The sequence below is a fragment of the Crocodylus porosus genome, unplaced genomic scaffold (genome assembly GCF_001723895.1).
Source record: "Crocodylus porosus isolate Cpor-Errol unplaced genomic scaffold, CroPor_comp1, whole genome shotgun sequence".
Classification (NCBI taxonomy): Eukaryota; Metazoa; Chordata; order Crocodylia; family Crocodylidae; genus Crocodylus; species Crocodylus porosus.
In genome coordinates this window covers 34,703,144-34,723,660 of record NW_017728951.1, presented here as the reverse complement: position 1 = coordinate 34,723,660, position 20,517 = coordinate 34,703,144, and the positions used below count along the sequence as shown (strand labels likewise).

Below are 20,517 nucleotides of genomic sequence, written 5' to 3'. Positions count from 1 at the left end.
CCAGATCTGCCTGGATCACCCTGCTATCCTCAGGTGTGACTGCTTTACCCCAGAGTTTGGTGTTGTCAGCGAACTTGGCCAGTCCACTTCTGACACCAATGTCCACATCATTGATGAATATGTTAAACAGTATAGGCCCTATGACAGAGCCTCGTGAGTCTCCACCAGTCACAGCGCACCAAGACGATTGGCTGTCATTGACCACCACCCTCTGGGTCCTACCGTGGAGCCAGTTCCTCAGCCAGTGGATCGTGGGGATGTCAAGGCCGCAGTTAGCCAGTTTAGCCAAGAGGTGATCATGGGATGCCAGATCAAAGGCTTTTTTAAAGTTGAGGTATACGACGTCAATCTCTTCCCCCTTGTCCAGGTGATAAGTCACCTGGTCATAAAAGGAAATGAGATTGGTCAAGCAAGACCTCCCCGCAAGAAACCCGTGCTGGGTATCCCTCAGGATATTGCCTTCAGCTAGCCTGTTAAGGAAGGCCTCCTTGATAATCTTTTCCAAGACTTTCCCCAGGATAGTGGTCAGGCTGATGGGCCTGTAGTTTGCCGGATCTACTTCCCTCCCTTTCTTGAAGATAGGCACCACACTGGCCCTCTTCCAGTCATCGGGCACTTCACCAGAGCGCCAAGAACTCTCAAAGATCCATGCCAGGGGCTGAGCTATGATGCTCGCCAGCTCCCTGAATACCCTTGGGTGTAACCCATCAGGGCCAGCTGGCTTGAAGGTATCCAGCCTGTCGAGGTGTTCCTTCATGAGGTCAACTTCGATGGAGGGCAAGGAATCTCCCTCACCCAGGCCTCCCTGACTCATAGTGGGCAGGGCTGTCTCATGGGGCTGATGCAAAAACTGATGCAAAGTACCCATTTAACAAGTTTGCTTTTTCCTGGGCGTCAGTTGTCAGTTGCCCCATCTGGTTTAGCAGGGGTCTAACGTTGCCCTTGCTTTTCCTCTGGCTCCCCACATATCTAACAAAGGACTTTTTAATTTCCTTGATATTTGTAGCTAGCTAGAGTTCCAGCTCAGCCTTTATTTTCCTGATTTCCTCTCTGCAAGTCTGGACTAAAGCAGAGTATTCCTCTTTGGTGGCAGTTCCAGTCCTCCATCCTTTGCAGGTCTTTCTTTTAAGATGCAGGAGGTCTGCCAGTTCCCTGGAGAGCCAAGGGGGCTGCTGTGCCCTTTTGCTGCCTTTCTTCTGAGACGGGATGAGCTTTGCTTGTGCATCCAGGATTGCTCACTTGAGGAGCATCCATGCATCCTGAACTCCCCTCTCCATTGGGTTGTGGCCTTTTAGGGCCTCTCTGACAAGCGTCCTTATCTTGTCAAAGTCAGCTTTTCTGAAGTCAAGGACTTCTGTGTTGCTGACTGACTTGCCAGCTTTACGGCAGATGGTGAAGGTGATCAGTTCATGATCACTGTCACCCAGCTTCCCTTCGATTGTTAGGTTGCCAATTAGGTCATCCCCGGTTGCCAGTATGAGGTTGAGCAGTGCTTTACCTCTTGTTGGCCCGTAGACTTTCTGCGTCAGATAGAGGTCGTCCACACATGAGAGAAAGCTTTGCGACTGCTCAGATTTGGCCGAGCACTCCTCCCATGAGATGTCTGGGTAGTTAGTCTCCCATGACAACCATACACCAGGATTGTGCGGCCTCAGCCAATTCCCTGGTGAACTCCTGGTCGAGGTCTTGACTCTGGGTAGGGGGTCTGTAGTAGACCCCCACTATTATATCCCCTGCGCCATGACATCATAGTCATGATTTAGGAGGAGAACAAATTCCTCCTGTTTATTCCCCAGGCTCCTGGCATTTGTGTATAGACACGCAAGTGTCCCCTTAGGGGCCCTTGCCTTGCCTACATTTTGTTCCTGGGCTGGGACTGGGGTGGGATCCCTTATGTGCCTTGGCCTGCTGGCTTTGCAAGGGCCACTCGGTGGGCCAGCAGTGGCAGTAGTCCCCCCATCCCCCAGCGGGCTTAGTTTAAAGCCCGGTGGAGCAGGTCAGCCAGTTTAGCTGAGAAGAGCCTCCTCCCCAACAGAGAGAGGTGGAGGCCATCCCTTCCCAAGAGCTTGCTGCCTCTTTCTCCAAAGAACAGACTGTGGTCATGGAAGCCAAAACCTTCCTGATGACACCAGTGCCTCAATCTTTGGTTGACTACCTGGATCCTCCTCTCCCTCCTCAGCCCATAGTCAGAGACTGGGAGGATCGAAGAAAACACCACCTGTGCTCCCAGACCCTTTAGCCCCGCACCCAAATCCCTGAAGTGCCTCAAGACCCAGCGAGGAGCACTCCGAGCCGTGTCATTTGTGCCCACATGGATGAGGAACATGGGATAGTGGTCTGTGGGCTGGAGGAGTTTAGGAATCTTCTCTGCAATGTCTCGGATGCGGGCCCCCAGGAAGCAGCGAACTTCCCAGGCTAAGGGGTCAGGGCAGCAGATTGCCCCCTCAGTCCCCCTCAGGATGGAGTCTCCCACAACAAACACTTCGCGTTTTGTCTTGGGGAGAGTGGGGAGGGTAGATACAGTGTCATCTGTGTTGCCTGCGGGAGCTGGCAACTCAGCAGGCTCTGCTGGGGCTGCAAGAGGCTTGTACCTGTTGCAAAGCTCCAGCAGAGCAGGGGCCTTGGTGCAGCGAGCCCCAGGGCCCTTGACCACCTTGGTCCAACCCCATGGCTGGACAGAAGGGGAGGTCTCCGGGTCCTCCCTTGTCCTGGAGGGAGACCATGGTCTACCCTCCATCTCCTGGGGGAGAAGGGCCTGGCAGTAGGAGTCTATCTCCTGCTCACAGTCCCTGATGGCATGCAGTCTCTGGACTGTGGCCTGGAGCTCCTTCACCTGGCGTGCCAGAGACCCCAGTAGGGAGCAGACCCCACAAGGGGAGGTAGCCATGCTCCCTGGCCACAGAGCCTGAAAAAGGGACAGGCAGCCCCCGCAGCCAAGAGCCAGGGGCGCCATCTGCGTGGAGCCTGGGACCATGGGCTTTGTCTGTGTGGCCGTCTCTGAGGTGCCAGAGGGGGGCACCGCAGACCCCGAGGAGACCCTCAGGGTGTGGCGCGTGCCCATCGGTGTCATGCCGCTGGTGGGCTGGCTCTGGCTGGGACACTCTACTCTGGGGGACTCACAGGCAGGGCCTTGGGCCCTCCCACTCACCCTCCTGTGTGAACTCCCGTGCTAACTCGTGCATCAGGCCCAGAAGCATGCCTGTTTGAGTGGCCTGTTCGCGAGGCTCCAGTCACACAGCTCCCTGGGGGGCTGGGCGAAGTAGGAGCCGGGCGGGGGGCATGACCCTCCTCAGCCCACTTAGCCCTCTCTCAGCTGGCTAGGTCCCTCCCTCCACGGGCCCCTGCTTACCTGCCAACAGGCCGCGGCTCGTCAGGGGTCCTGTGGTCACTGCTAGGGTCCCTGGGCTCATGGGGATGCAGCGGGCTAATTCTTTTTAATCAGAAAGATAGATAAAAAATTTTCCGCTAGCCATATTGCTTACACAGATTGCATAAATGCATCATCAGATAGTTAGATCATACAAAATTAGAGCTGGGAGGGACCTCATGAGGTCATCTAATTCAGTCTCCTGCTCAAAACAGGATCATCCCTAACTAAACCATTCCAGCCAAGTATCTGTCAAACATGCTCTTTGAAAATTTCCCTGGATGGATGTTCCACAACCGCTCCAGGTGGCCTTTTCCAATGCCTGACCACCCTCATAGTAAGAAAGTTCTACCTAATCTCCAATTTAAATGACCTTTGCTGTAGTCTGAGTCCATTGCCCTAGGCTTGTCTCCTACAGCCTTATAGGAAAATATTTATGTATATAGTGTATGGTAAGCACCAGATGTTACTAATTCAGCTTTTTGTTGTCTTTAATTTGAAAATGTATGGGTAAAGTTAAAAACTGGTTTCAGACAAACTGATCTGAATGTTATCTGGCCTGTCTGAAATCTCTTACAAGTCAGACCTTGGTTTAGATATTTTACATGAGTCAGTATTGTTAGGGCCCTGTTGCATGTTACACTTAGGACATGTAAACGACACTTAAAATGCTATCCTCTGAGCGTCTCAAGTCTTAAAATGTGCCAAGTACCATTTTAGGTAGCAAAGTTAAGACTTCTCTTGTAAGGAGTATCTCCACATTCTGTTACCTAACAGGCGCATCTTCACATCGCTGTACAGTGACGTTGCTACGCCTTTGGAAGTACTAAAGCACAACACAGTATGAGTAGTTACTGGGCTGTGAATGTGGTGCATGGTTAAATTTCACTGCTACGTTGCTATAGCTTTGCACTATACCCGTGAAGCGCACCACTATGGTGATGAGGCTGACAATCACGTGTAGATACACATGATTGCTACATTGCCGTAGCACACCATGTGGCAACGTAGTGTGTAGGGCAACATGTAGACACACCCAACATGGGTTAAACTAATGTCAGGCTGCTCTAAGGAGGTAATATAGTCAGGAGACTGGTGTGGTGGGGGAGCTGGAACCAAGAAATGGTTGTGTAAGAACCCCAATTTACAGATGAGGAATTTTCCCAAATAGGTAAAGTGATTTGCGCAGGGTGAGTCATTTTTCTGATTTCCATTCCTTTGTGTGAATCTTGTAAGCTGCAGACAAGCAGAGTACCACATCATTTGCATCATCACTCACTCTCCATACAGCAAGGACGTTTATGAAACATGAGTGGAATTTAAAGACACAGCACATAAAGCAAGGTGAAAGGCAATGCTTTTTCACACAAGATACCATTCATCTGAGGAACTCACTGCTGCTTGATACTATTGAGGCAAACAGTTTAGCAAACAAAACTGGATTAGGTACTTGAAGAAACAGCTATGGCTTTTGAGGCTACATAGAGAATACCTGTAGAGCTGGAAACAGTACATTCTTTAACTGTTATTCAGAAGTAGCTTTAAGTATTTTCATAAATCTACTGTTCATGCCTAACAACATCATTGCTGTGCTCTGCAGGTAAGAATAACGGCTGCTTGAGTTTGCTTCATAGGTGTTGGCCTACAAGACCACCACTACATGGGGCCCTGGAAATATTTTTCCCCTCTGATATAGTAGTATCACTTAGATACACCACATATGCTTGTGGGTGGCCATTCTCTGGGACATCTGGTACAGTTTGGGAAATTTCATTAGATGTACTACTTCATTAGATGGATCACTGTTCTGATCCAGCAGAGCAGTTTTTCTGAGGCTAGATTTAAAGGAGATAAGCTATACATGGATCTTTTGAAATGTTTCTGAAGGCTACTGCTATTTATAGCTGTTTTTTAGGCACACAGGGTAAAATCCTGGTGCTAATTGAGGTTATTTGGAATTTTACCATTGACTTCAACTGGGCCAGAATTCCCACCCACATATATTGGCTTTTATCACAGGTGACGCATCAGGGACATTCTTGCTGGCATTAGTTATGGAATAATTTTGGAGGTTTTTTGGCAAAAGAAGTGAGTTCTTGGCAGAGCTTTAGTGAGCAGAATTGTGTTTGCTGGGTCAGTGAAATCCGTCTGTGCTCCCCTGAGGTTCAGGAATCCATTTAATGTGCTCTTTCTAAATTGGATCCAGAGAAGCAGGATCCTGTTTAAGATATACCACTCTTCCAGAGCTGTCTCTGCATTTATTCTTATTCCAATTCAAACAACAATTCACAAACAAAAAGCTGTTGAGATGGAGTTAAGGTTGAATATATATAGTAATAACAGAAACCTAAAAAAATTAGAGTGTAGTTACAGTTATTCTGAAAGCAAACACCACAATCCAGGAAATTCAGAATTCATATTATACTTAGAAAAAATAAATTCACTCTTAAATTACCCAAGCAGCTTTCCTTTTGCCATGTACTAGTACCAGGCAAAAACCCTGCCGTGGCTACTTTAGCACTGTAGTGTTTATGTCCTACATTTAATTCAAATATTTTTATTACATAGATTAGAATTTTTTTTCATTATTTTTTTCTGTATGGCATCATGATCAGGCAGGCTTAAGGTTGGATGGGTATTGTAACCAGACACTTCTTACATATCCATATTTGAGTTTCTTTTAAATGAAACTTTAACTCTGAATGTCCTGGTATCTTCTGCCCATATGATGATAAACACACTACCCAAAAGTTTACAATCAGAAGCCCTTTTTTCACAGTCTTAGTATTTTTGGCACCCTTGTCATTAATCCTATGAATACTAGTTGTGTTATGGGCCAGCCATAATCATCCTATAACCCTGAGATACCACCATGATTAGGGCCCCTTTGTTCTAGGAGTTATGTAAACAAAGCAGTAGACAGTCACTATCACAAGGTATTAGTCTACGTAAGCTGAAGAAAGGGAAGAACCACAAGTATAGTGCAGAAGCAGAGAGATCACAATGATGGCTGAAAACCCTGTTGGTCCATGGTCTGTCAGTAAAGGCTCAGCATTGTGGTTCTGTATTAATAATAGAACCAAGGATAATCTGGTTATTACAGAGACTAGGAGTTTTGAATAACTAAAGCATGGAAGATTAGGTAAAAATACCTTGCTCTTGTTTATTTCAGTTACATTGACATGATATGGAGAGTGTTTGAATTCTCACTCACTCTGCTATTCTGTTTGCTAACAGCTATCCAGAGGGTTTTGGAGTGGATGCAAAACCAAGGTTAGCATCCTATCGCCAAATTTTCCTGGCTCCAAGTGAAGAGGAGAAGTGTAGAAGAGATGATATCCCTGCTCCAGATGAAGGTAATGCATGGCACATGGGATCCATCGTTTTTAGGGGAGCAAAACAATCCCTCATCCAAAAGAAATCTTTTCAGGACAGGATAGACAGATTTTTAGACTTACAAAGATTTTTTTGTGTAGCTGCCATCTGAAAATCCAGTGAGACATTTAATCTAATGGCCAGAGAATGAAGGTGAGAGCAAGGGTTTTCTGATCTGTTCTTTTGATGCTGATTGTGCTGGCAGATTATTAGTCTTGTTCTGCCTTAATTTCTCTATATGTGCAATGAATACCACTCACAGGGACCTGCTAGTTGTAAGTAATCAGTGTGTGAATGGCTTTGTGTAGGAGAAGTTTAATATAAAATCTTACTGTTGCTGTTACTAAAGTAGCAGGCAAAGTAGGGCTGGCTTCCTTTTCTAGTAATTAGAGCTCACTCCATTTGTTCTGAGCTGGAAAATAACTGTTTGTTATGGAAATATTTTATACATAAATGGTTCTGTAAGTAAACTAGAAAGGGTATGTCTGCAGCTTTCACAGTATCATGCTAGAGGAGAAATGGAGGAGGTAGCTTGGGTGGTGGGGAAAAAAGCACCTCATTCTCTATTGAACCCCTACTGGCATCTAGGAAGGATAGGGATTTTCAGGTGGTCTAACTTTTATCTGCAATGTTTAAGGCTCACAATCATTCATTTGGTATTTTAAGCAGCTTCACAATGAAATTCGCTTTGAAGAGCTTTTCTGCTCCCTGTGGTAGGTAACCATATGGTAGGCAACTTATTCTGAACCACACAGTAGTCTATGAAAGTTCCCACTGTGAGTAGCAGCTTTCCCTGTGTAGTAGCACCTCTCCCTGTGCAGGGGCTGGGAAATGGATTACAATGGAAAATGAGGTTTTTAATTAAAATAGGCATTTGGGAGCTTCCTGCTGCCAACTGCCATCATTTCTGCAAAATGACAGTATTGTAACAGCAGTTTGGCAGTCCAGCATACTGAGAGAGCTGGACATACCCCAGTAATTACCTTACTCTAACATGGTTCAACATCAGAAAGGAAACTTGACAGGGTTTATTTGGGTTTTTTTTGCCCACTCACCAAAGCCACTTTACCAGAGTTATCTTCCAAAAGTTACCTCCCTAACAGTGGTGGAGTGCTGTTATGCTGCTCCTTTGCATTCCATAGAATTATTTGAGATTGGCCGCAGTATAACTGAGCAAAGGTTTTGCTTCAATTACTGCTTGTTCACCTCTATCAAGCAAAAAGCTCTTTCCTCACTTGCAGCTTTCTTTGTTTTCTAGTTCAGCAAGAGATTCTGAAAATCATTGATGTCATCTGGAGGCAGCTCATCTCCCAAAGGCAGCAGGTTCTGGAGGACACCTACAAAATGGACCTCTCTGTAAAGGCAGGAGACACAGAGAGGGAAGTGAAGATAGTAGAGATCACGCCTCTGTGGGAAGAAATGATGGCAAAGGCTTGGCAGAATTTCATAGGTCTCTGATCTTTAATGGAGCACTTACTACAGATAGCAGTAGCGCTGCAGTAACTGTAACGCTTATTGAAAGGGCACTGATTTCTTAGTTATAGTCTCCTACTACACATTCCAGCCCAGACACTATGGGCCCTTACTCTATAATTACTCAGGGCACATCCAGACAAGTGCAGCCATGTGGTATGTAGCACCACAAACACGTCTGCAGCATCACATACCACACAGTCAGGTGTTCTCTGCACTGCAAGGGTGCACTGCTGGTGCATGTGCTACTCCATTTTTTCCTCCTGTGGTTAACCAGGGATAAAAAAAAACACATGGGGAAAAAAACTGGAGCAGTGCATGCATGGGCAGCACACGCTGCTAAAAAGCGGAGCCGGGCTGCCCAGGTCCATGCTGCATCTGCCAGAATTGCCACTGCTGCAGCCCTGGGAGGCCCCAAGGACCCCAGGTAAGGCTGCTGGGGCCAGCACAGTGCTGGCCTCAGCTTCCCCTACCACTCCTGGGGTAACTTGCCATCTGCCAAAGCGAGCATGACCTAGGCATTCCCCAGGGACACATATCTGGGGCGCAAGGTGTGCTCCTGCTGCTTGTCCCTGAGAAGCCAAACATCCATGCTCATTTGGATGTAGCCTTAGAGGGCAGATTTTGTCTCACCAGTTCCAGGGACTGAGCTTGACAGCACAGAAGGCCCCTTTCAGTCCTACATTCCTATTTTGTTAGGTTCTTCACACTTATTTAGTGGTGTATAAGGGCTTGCTTTCTGTTGCAAGTTGCTGGGAGACAAGTCCCTTGGCTCAGCCATGCAGCACAGGACCCTCACAAGCTTTAGTATGGAGGGGAAGAATGGTGCATGTCCTGGTTGGAAGAGGGAACCTCAGTAGCAGAGATTCAGGCTTTCTCCTGATTTTCCATGGGCTCCTGATGGACTATACTGCAGCTACCATCCATTAGAGTATTCTTAGATCATTTTAACTCATTCTAAGGGGGTATTTTGGCACCTGGAGAAGCCCAGAACCTTTAATACATGAAAATGGCTTACAGTTACCATTACCCATGTCAAGCTGTACCTTCTGTGCTTCCTAGATTAACACCTGGGAAGGGGCTGAACTAATAAATCCCCATAAGAAGTAAGTAGAGCAAGCGTCTGGTAAACACAAACAACACCTGATTTCTTCCATTTGCTGCAGCATCCAAAAAAACCCTGAAGAGTCTATCTAACAGTTTTACTCATAGTACTCCCTACCTCCTTGGAAGGCAACACATGGAGAACCTGGGTTAAATTTGCCCTGAGTTAACCCTTTTGAGCTCAATGGAGGTACTCAAGGTTCTCAAACCCCATTATTTTAGTTATAAATAGAGTAATATGGGGGTTTGGAGGGGTGAGGTGATACTTAGCCAAACCAGCATTATATAGGTACTAAAATATAGCATTACACTAGATGTGGACAGCAACTTTGCTTGTGAGTAGGTAGTGGGGAGAACTGATAATATGCTTCCAGGGTTATAGGACCTGCAAAGGCAGGCAGTACAACTCCAAAGCACATACGGATGCATTCCCACCCTCATAAATGCAGAGACAGACCAGATGTAGTGAGTCTCTACTGCTGTATTGGCTAATGTCTAAAACAGATTCTAGCCTCCCACCCACACTCAGGACAAGCGTTCATTTTTACTTCCTAAGCATTTTTTTCTGTTCTGCAGCCTCTGAAAAGAAGGCACTCCAAAGTAAAGCAATGTCAGGTCAGAGCAAGCACAATTCCTGGACAGAAAGCTGGTCATCAGCAATGAGGTTGATACCTGGAAGATATACAAAGGAAACAGGATGCAAATCTGAGGTAACCTCCATTTTAAAATTTTCATTGTTCCACCCACACTAAGATATCCTGTTTCTCAGAAGAACTAATTAAGTTAAACTACTTCTGGTCCCAAGTCACTGTACCACATAGATATCCTAGAACAGGGGTGTCAGACACAGCCTATGACCTGAATCTGGCTCATGGAGGAGGATCATCCAGTCTCCAGGGCTTTTCACTGCAGTTGCCAGCAGCCAAGGGGTTAATACCACTGTTGGTGATGCCCCATTGCCACAACTGCTGCAGTTACATTCTCAGCATGGACAGCATCCAGAGGATGAATTCTGCCACTGAATTAGGTGGTTTCAGTCACTCCTGGCAATGAAAATCAGTGGTGTTCACCCCCTGGATGCTGCTGCACTGATGCTGCAACTCCAGCAGCTGCGGCCACAGTGACAGCATTAGCTCCTTGACTGCCTGTACTGATGAACAATACTGGCAGCCACAGAGAGAAGACCTCATGGGCCGGATATGGAGGTGGGTCATCCAGCTCACAGGAACTCCCATGTTCTGGATCTGGCCCACCAATTAATTGGGTTTTACATTGCTGCTGTAGAGATTAAGCACACCTTTTGTTATTGATTCGTGTGCTTTCATTTCCTCTCTGGAGATTTAGGTACATATCCTGTTTGTAGGAAACTTTTTTTTATTAAAACACCCTAATTTAAGCACATGGTCTTAAAGTAAGGTCATGGTTTATAGTTAGGCACCATGCGGAACAGGGAGCAAGTGGAAAAATAAAAATAAAATTGCACCATTCTGATGGCAGGGCTAAGGTCACAAAAGTCAGGGTGTGATAAAACTAAAGTCTTCAAAGCAAAGCCTGTCACGCATGTTTGCGACATACATCTTATAAACTGAGCAGAAATATTTGAGGTTGCTTGTTGAGCTATATTTGCATTACCAGGGTTTGAAGAACACATATTAATCTCCCACCTCTGCTATGGACTCTGGGATGGTGAGCTGTCTCCATGGCTCTATCCTCACCACCTCTGCCCACTGTGGAGAGTTCAGGCTGCAGGGCTGGGTAGGCTGGGAGGAAGAGTGCAGAAAGCAGGGCTGGGTGCAGAGAGAATATGGATGGCCCAGCAGTGACCCACTAGTTCCATAAGTATTCCCTGACAGGGACCATGCAGCTAAACTGTCTTTTTCCATATAGTCCCCAAGAAGAGTGATTTGGTTTAATTTAAAAAGCCCCATGTAAGCCAAATATCCAATTCCTTTCTGAATGAACATGGTGGCTTCTTTCAAATCCTTGGTGGATGTTCATTCGTAGCATGAATAAAGAGCATAACTTTTCTGTTATGAGCAGTCAGTTCTTGAACAGGGCCAGACTAGAGGAAGGCACTGCTGGTCAGTATGGTTAGGGACACATTCAAAAAGCTGGAGCCTGAATTGATTCAATCTTTGCAGGTTAGTCTAATCTGCCTAGGTTGAACCAGTTTGCAACTGAACAGACAGTCCCTCTGGACTGAGAAAATTCAGGCACATACTTGCAGAGCTCAGGCTGGGAGCCGAGGGGCACTAGAGCATGCCCTGCTGGGGGTGTGGCCAAACCTGGTGGTAGCCTGGAGTGAGCTAGCCAGGGAGGGGGTTTAATTCCCTCCTCCCTGTCCCACGGACTCAAGCTGGAGTCTGCTGGGCACTCCCCCTTTGCTGTTGCGGTGGCGGGGGTATGGCCAGAATCTGGCCAGCATGGCCCCCTGAGGGAGAGGAGGCAGGGAGGGAACCCAAGTCACTGTACCACTTCCCCCTCTCTGCCCCTGGGGGACCGCAGCAGGGGCTGCCTGCCCTGACCACTGCCGCTGCTGCCACTCCCTGCGTGGGGCAAGCCATGGGCTGAACCCCCTCCTGCCCCCTCTGCCAGACGCTAGAAGGAGGGGGGAATAACCCCCCACTCCGCATAAGGGGCCATTCTGGCTAGCCTCTGGCCCTGCTGGATCAGCGAGGGGAAGCAACTGTGATGGGGGTGGCATCCCCTGTCATGGTGTCCCGGAGCGCGAGCCTCTTCCTGGTGGTGGGGCCGTGCTGTGGGTAGGAGTGGGGTGGGGAAACTTGCCATGGATGGTGTGGGGGGAGCGGTAGCAAAAGCATTAGAGTGTTTTGGGAGGCTATGGCCTCTTTCGAGCCCTGGTGCCACTGCTTACCCCACACAGTCTATAGCAGCTCTGACCCCCTGCTCACAGCCCCCACCGCTGGGAAGAGGCTCACGCTCCCCAGACACCATGGTAGGGGCTGCTGCCCTCATCAAAGGCCCTGTCTCCTTGCCACACCAGCAGCAGGGCAGGGGTGTGGCCAGAGCCCAGCTGGCATTGCCCCCTTAGGCAGGGGGAAGGTAGTGGGGTAGTCCCCCCTCCCTCTGGCATCTGATGGAGGGGGCAGGAGCAGGCTTATCCCACCGCTTGCCCTGTGCAGTAAGTGAGTGGCAGCAGTGGTTGGGGCAGGCAGACCCTGGTTGCAGTCCCCTGGGAGCAGAGAGAGCAGAGGGGAGAATAACCCCGCACCCCACCCCGTCCCCTTGGCCAAAGGGGGCCATCCTGGCCAGCCTCTGGCCCTGCTGTCACTGCTGCGGCAGTGAGGGAGGAGCACCCGGTTTGGGTTTGTGCTGGTGGGACAGGGAGGGGTAATTCAACCTCCTCCTTGGCCAGTTCACCCCAGGCTACTGCCAGGGCTGGCCATGCCCCTGCTGTTGGAGAAGCTAGTGGAGAAATGCAGGTCTGTGTTTGTGGGACAGAGGAGGGAGGTGGGGAATAGACCTCTTTCCTGCTCTCTTCTGGGGCTAGTGTCTGCCACTGCCTGTCCCTGCTCCAGCTAGGCAGCAGAGGAGTGGGGCCAGCCCTGCTGGGCTGGAGCAGAGAGCCCAGCCCAGAGAGCATGCCAGGATGCTGGGGACTGTGGTTTAACTTAAACCAGGAAGGGATCTGGGACAGACATTGCATAAACCAGTTTGAGCTCAGTCAGTTAAGTCTGATACTACATTCAACCAGGTTTATCTCAAACCAGTTTCAGCCATTTTCAAACTGGTTTATGTGCACTGAACTTACTTCTGTTACATGTTTAAACCAGTTTCTGATCACTTAAACTGGTTTATGTGTAATATCTATCCCTAGCTTATAGGTAAAATCTGGGTTCCTTTGCTTTGGAGCATGCATAGGCCGTCTCTGCCCCTTTCAGCCTTAAGACATCCTGGGTTTAACCTGCTGATGCATGTGCTACAGGGCTCTCGCTATCCAGATCTGTGGACAACATGGGTTTTTCATATAACCAGATGGAGAGTCATATCGTTTTCTAGCTCAAACTGTAATAGCTCATGTCTTTGGCTTTGTAGGTCAGTAGCTTGCTCCCTGGTGCATTGACCCAGATGGCAGCTGTCTCACCAGCAGTGGAAGCTGCACCTCGGTCTATTGTATAGCAAGGGTTTTTTGAATACCCTATGATCCTCCTTGCTCTATAAGATCCCTTTGGTGGTTACAAAGTGAGCGACTTCTTTACAGGTACATGTGTAGATTGTGATGTCATACTGCAAGAGCATCAACTATTTGCCCTGGGGTCTGTTTAATTATTTTTTAAAATTAATTTTGATTATTACAGCTGATTACACCTCAGTGAGCAATGTAATTGATATTTGTTAATGTATCCCAAGGAACATTTTGTACAACATGGTTTTTGCTGTTGAAGGTTAAAGACTCCGTTATTGGTTTTTCCCTAAATATGCCCACATCATTAGTTCCTCCAGTGAAAAGGTTGCCATCTGGAAAAGGCAGCACGGAGATATTATTCAGGCACAAGTGCATGAAATTGGTGTTTCTGCATCTTCTGTCTCTCTTCTGCAAGGGAGCGGCTTGTAATTAAAGGAGCTGGGTTTGGAGGAAACATTACTCATTTGGTGTTATTCCTTATCATGTCAGCAGCTGACAGCTTTGCAGCTCTGATAAATTGTTCCTCTCAGTGAGAGGCAAAACTACAATTCCAAATGTTCTTTTCTTCCCTCCTCCCCTCTACCCAGCATTTCTTTTTATGAGTGAACAACACTTTTTAGATAGATGTATCTTGGTGAGAGGGAACCAATTTCCTAGCTTGTCCTTAGTCTTCAGCCTGGACTTCCTGGAGTCCCTAAATGAGGGACTTTTCAAAAGCACTTAAGTGAATTGGAAGTATGAATTGCATTGAAAGTCAGTGAGACTTGTACTCAAAACAAACTTAGATGTTTCTGTAAATCCTATCCATGAACTTGGTCCCCTTGAATGCACTGACAAAGTGCCCATTGGTTTCAGTAAGTGGAGAAGGTGGTTTTCTACAAATATGATACACTTTTCATGGGCTAGATTGTTCTCAATGGAATTTTCTGTCTCCAGTAGTATCACTTAAATAAATAAGATATGCAAGATTTGGCCATTGATTGGAATGACAGTTCCAGTTTGCAGGCTTAGCTAAATCATCGAAAAGTAGGATTAGAAGATACTTCTGGGGGTCTTCTAATTCAACATCCTGTTCATCCCTGTCCAACCCATCCCATATATGTGCTTGTCTAACCTATTCCTAAAATTACACAATTATTGCTGAACAAGGCATATTGCCCAAAGACACCAAAAGCACCCTAACCTCCCACAGGTAAAGCAGGGGGATGAGGGCTGTCAGTGTCCACTGCAAGGATTGTTAAAATGTGCTTCAGAGATCCCAGAAAGAGGTCCATTCCCCTGCTACAGAGGAAGACAAACTGCCACAGTCTGTAGCTGTCCAACCAGAAGGTAACATTTCTTCCTGATCCCAAATGCATAGTGTGGAAGAGCAAGACCCTTTAACCAGGAACCTCTGGGTTTTAATCCCAGAAGGACCACTGGCACTCCCCAGTCAAAATCTCCAGCCGTGGCTACAGATAACACCCAGTGCTTCTGAGGAAGGTAAAAAACTCCCTGACATCTTTAGCAACAGAAAGGGAAAAATTCCTTGCCCCCTGTGGCAGCCAGCAAAGCTCAGTAGTATGGGAAAAACCAAACAGCTTCCATTTGCTCTGCAATCTGGTAACAGCAAATCACACCCCCTAACTGGACAGCCAAAACTCCTCTTTCTGCATCCCCTCCATAAACTTATCCAAGCTCCTTTAATCTTCTTTTATGACTAAGCCAGTTGTAGAGCTGTATTTCATTCTCCTGCTGCTGAGCATTGTCCTCTCCAGTATCTATTTTTTTAGGCTGCAGAGCTTTTCTTGCTATATTCCAGTAACCTGTGTCTTTGTTCGGATGGGGTGAGCTCCTGGGCTTCCAACTGTTATTCTTTATAGAGCATGCCAAACATAGCTACTCCAAGATCATTCCTGATGAATGCCTACCCAACCTCTTGAAAACCTCCAAAGGAGGAGATTCCACAAGTTCCCTAGGCAGTGTATTTCACTGCCTCACTGGTCTAACAATGAAGAAGTTTCTCCTGCTAACCAATCTGAACTTAGTTTGCTATAACTTCAAGCCACTGATATGTGTTTTCTCTGCAGCAACAGAAACAAAGATATTTACCTTATTTTTACGGCAGTTATTTTGGATATTTGATGACTGCTGTCACATCCCCTCTTAATTGTCTTTTCTGCAAGCTGAGAATGCCTGTTTCCTTCAATATCTCCTCATATGGTTTGCCTTCCAAGCCCTTTATCATTTTTGTTGCCTGTGCTTGTACCCTCTTTATCTTTTCCAGGCTTTCTCACAATACAGATACACCTAGTCTGTGATCTACCAAAAACTCCTAGATTCTTTTCTGTAATGCTGCCATCCAGCCAGTTGTCATCCATTTTGTATTTGTATTTTTGATTATTATTCCCAAGGGCATGTCTACATATTCATTAATGTGCTTTTGCTACTGCGCCTTAAGTTGAGGCAAAGTAGCTGTTAAGCAGCTCTGCCTTCTTTTGCATCTTCTGTTAAAAGCTCACTCTGGCTATGTAACAGTAGACTCACAACTTCCTTTGCCTTTCTTTTCTGGCCAAAATATTTATGGGCCTGTACAGAAGTTACAATTACCATGGGTTAAGTGCATAGAATGTGCTTTATACCTGCAACAGAACAGATGTTCATGGAGCATAAAGCACTTTAATAATGGTGGGTCCTACTCTTAAGTTAACCCTGGATGGATGTGGTATCAGACTAATGTGCTTTAAATGAGAGCACTTTATTGAATATCTGTACCACATCTCACCCCGAGTTAAGGTAGGTTGCACTCCCCTGGTATCCCAGGGGCTGCTGGGCATCTTGCTAGCCTCAGCTCACCAGCCCAGCCCCCTCCCCGCCCCCACCTGTCACAGAAAGGAGACAGAGAAGGCTCTGTTTCCTCTCCGCATGGCCGGGTGGGAGGGTGCAGCTGTAGTACAAGTCACACAGTTTTTCGCTGGACCATGAACTGGAGGTGGGAGAATGGAGCCCCCTTGCCATGTGGACCTGGCCCAGCCCTACCCCCAAGACCTGGCCCAGCAAGCTTGAGGGGGCCCTCATAGCATGGTGGCTCCATTCTCCTCCCCCACAACACTGCTGACAGTTGCCAGCTGGTGGAGGGGGGGCTGGGGAGAGGGGACAGCCTCCTGGGAGCCATGCTGGAGTACCCCCAGGCTGATGACCTCAGCCAGTGTGGGCAGGCTCCAAGCCCCCTGCCCCCAACACGACTGAATGGCAAACATCGCTTCAGTTCACTCTAATGTATAGCACTTTAAGGAAAACACAACAGTTAGAGTGCTTCCACGAGGGGCTTTTTGAACATCTGTACTTAGCCTGTGATTATAAATTTTGTGAATGGGAATTATTAAGGCTTAATTTAAATACTATCAAAATATTGCTGAATGGGGAAAAATAGAATTGTCAAGAGAGTAGCTGGAATTTCAGTTAGATTCCAACCTCTGGGCTTTTTCTTGTATTGACAAATAAAATATGTGGAGAAGAAAAGAGGTAGGTGGCCTATCTTGGCACTTTATTCATTACTGTGTTTTGCATTAGGTGAAGTCCTTCATTTCCTGATAAGTGAAATGAACTTCATCTCTGTCTGGGAAGCCTATTGGTCAGGATGATAGGTTGCCACCTAAGGTGTTGAAATTAATATGTTTATATGGCACTTTATGAAGGTGAAATCAAATTTCAAGGAAACTGCATGTGTTCAAAACCTGGTATTGACTGACTGATTGGTTTAAAGATGCAATGAATTAAGCCAACAGTTTAAATTTAGGATCATATTTATATTTAAAAATGGCTACTTAAATTTATAAAAGCTTATGCTTTTCTGAATGAATTAGTCTTTAGGGTGGCACCCCATGGCACCCTCTGCCTGACTTCAGACTAGCACAGCCAACCTCTTCTTCCTGTTTTCTAGAAACTATTCTCCAATCTAGAGTCCTGTTTCTCTTGCTAAATAGTAGAGGAAAAACCCTAGATTCCTAGGGCCAAATACAAAAGTACTGTTATGTGTTTGTGAAGGGCAAAATTCTGTGGTCCCTAATTGAATAAAATTCTGTTGCAATCAAGGGGTGATCTGGATGAATCAGAACAAGCTCAGATTTTGCTCCGTAAACAGAGGTGAAAATGCTCTTTTTTGGTTCATTAAATCTATTCCCCTGCTGACTCAAAAGTAGCCAATGTAAGCTAAAAAAATAATATGTATGTATTTAAGTTGATTTGATTTACATGTTACCCTTACTGAAATGGCCTGGGACAGTTTAGAAGAAGGAAACAGAATAATTTATAAAATAGGGGAGCAAACAAGAACAAAATAACTTTAAAAAGCAACTGAAATATCAGCATAAAACAGACGCTCCTAAACAATATCCCAGCCTAGCTTTGTTTGCTAAATGCCTGGTCTAATAGGAAGGTCTTACAGTGCTTCCAAAAGGTGTCTGGGCCTGGGCTCTTGCAGGCCACATGAGGGAGGGAGTTCCAGAGCTGATGAATGCCTGGAGTGTGATTGCCCATGTGTTTTTGCCAAGCAGAAGTGGTGCATTGATGATACTTGCAGGATTTTGCTCTTGACTGACCTCAGGGGTCACACTGGGGCACAAGGGAGAAAGCAGTCCCTGAGTACATAGAGCCCAGGCCATTTAGAACCTTATAGGTCAAACCTAGCACCTTGGTTTTCACCTGGAAAACTATTGGGAGCCAGTGAAGACTCTGGAGCACTGAAGTTATATGCCTTTTGCAACCCCCTCCCCGCATCCCTGGCATCTGAAGGCTTGTTGCTCGTTCTGTACCAGTAATAGCTTTAAGACAGTCTTCAGGGTCAACCCCATGTAGAGCACATTGCAGTAGTCTACACTTGAGGTTACAAAGGCATACATGGTGGTGGCCAGAACTGAATCTGAAAAAAGGGCCTTTGCAGCAGATGAAGTTGGTGAAAGGCACTGCTAGCCATCACTGCCATATGAAGATCCAGATGCAGCAGAGAATCCAGGAGCACCCCAAGGCTGTGAACCTGGGTGACAAGAGGATGCTGAATCCCATCAGTATCCCATTACTGCCCACTTCAAGCAGTCTGTCCACCACCATCACCTCATATTTTCTGGATTAATTTTCAATTGGGTCACCTGCATCCAATCCCCAGATTCATCCAGCTGTTTGGAAAGGACTGAGACTGTGAGGCATAGGTCACGTGAGAGAGAGCGCTAAGTGTCTGATAGCACCTCACTCCAAATCTTTGAACTGATAACACCTCACTCCAGATCTTTGAACAGTTTCACCCAGTGACCTTATATACACATTGAACTGGAGGGGTGACAAGATGAACTCCTGGGGACCCCATAGAAAAGCACCCAGTGGGATGATGAGCACTCTGCCACCATCACCATTTGGGCTCAGGAAGAGAGGAACCAGTTTAGAGCCCACTACTACCCCTCAGATAAATGCTTCATCAGCACCTCATGCTTATCTGTATCAAAGACCACAGAAAGCTGTAGTAGGATCTTCTCCAGGCATCAATCAAGGCCATCAGAACACTTTGGTCTGTATCCAGAATGAAAGCCAGACTGGCAAGGATCCAGGAATCCAGTAGCATCCATGCGCGTCTGGAGCTGTCAGGCAACTACTTATTCAATGACCTTCCCTCAAAATGGAAGATTGTAGACAGGGTGAGTTGGCTGGGGAGCCAGTGGCAAGCAATGGTTTCTTGAGTAAGAGATGAACAATCACAGACTTAAGAATGTCTGAGACCCTGCCCTCCTGAAGGGAGGCATTGAAAACTCTCTACCAGCAGTGGTCCCAGTCTCCCTTGGATGGCTTTTACAGGCCAGAGAGGGCATGTTCCAGTTCACAACTGGTTGTAAATTCAGCGTGTCGGGGCAGACTTGATTACTTGAGTCTGCTGGAGCATGAAAACTGATGTGTTTCAGCAGCCTCCAGCATCATGTGTATCAGTGTCCCTGTGCTGAAAAAAGGCAGTGCAGTGCTTTGAACTAATTTGAACCCATTGCCATTTTTTCAGTGTGGGGATGCTGATGCATGTGACACTTGGGAACTTTTAATTAGCGTGGCTCACTAATTAACCCCTCCTCCCCAATCTCCTGAAGCATATCTATAAATGTCCCCATTGAATATATATTTCCAATGAAGATTATTTACATATAATAGTAGTGCTGGATTCTCCATCCTTCTGTTCTCCAGATCTACTCTGAGGTTGGCTCAGAGTGTGAGCACTGGAAAAGTTTGGAGTGATCCTTGATTTGGTAATCGCTATATTTTTCCTGCTTGGCATCTGAATTACTCTGCAAAAGTTAAAGCAGTACTGGGCAGTGCTACATGACTCTGAGCTAGCAGAAGTGGGATTTGCCCAAGAGTAGCTTTTTTCCAACCTTTCAGACAATTTTCCCAGGGCAGCGGTGGATGAGTGCTTATCTACCATGCATGGTTCCTCTGGGATCTCCTCTACTGTCCTTTCTGTTTGTCAGATCCCACCTGTTGACACTTAGTGCATCTTTTCTCAGAATTTTGCTGCTGGTGGAAGTAACACAAAGGTTACATTTATATCTGATTTTGGGGTTAGGATTAATCAATTCACTGTATTTGGCTACTTTAATGAAGTGCATGGACACTCAGAGACTAATGTAGTAGTCTTATTTTGGCAAATCAGAAATTGACAGATAACTCCTATTCTTACGAAGACCATAATAATTTTGTGGAAATCCAGGTTGGGGGGTAGATAGTGGGGGGCACCAGTGCGCATGCACGCGGCTCCATGTGCACACCCCTCCAACCCCAAATCTACTGCACGAGCCACTCTGCTTGCAACCCAGCCGGGTTTGTACCAGGGAACGGTTCAATGACTGGGCTTCCTAGAGGACATGGAAGCAAAAGTCCTGGACTGACATGAACCCACTTGCATGTGTCCAGCTTCTGACTCAGGAGCTGCTCACGTGGGCGGATTCCTGTCAGTCTGGGACTTTTTCTTAAATTTTTTCCAACAGCTGGGAAACTGAGACAGCCTCCAAAATCTGGGACTGTCCCAGGCAGTCCAGGA

The 20,517-nt window shown here is 46.7% G+C and overlaps 1 protein-coding gene across 1 annotated transcript in view; it reads left to right on the top strand.

Annotated features, from left to right (window-relative positions):
- WDFY4 (WDFY family member 4) overlaps positions 1 to 20,517 on the top strand; it is a 285,936-nt gene that overhangs the window by 119,463 nt on the left and 145,956 nt on the right. The window contains exons 37-39 of the mRNA XM_019556081.1: positions 6,605 to 6,723; positions 8,001 to 8,192; positions 9,896 to 10,029. Coding sequence (XP_019411626.1) covers positions 6,605 to 6,723; positions 8,001 to 8,192; positions 9,896 to 10,029 — 445 coding nt within the window. The remainder of the gene's footprint in view (positions 1 to 6,604; positions 6,724 to 8,000; positions 8,193 to 9,895; positions 10,030 to 20,517) is intronic.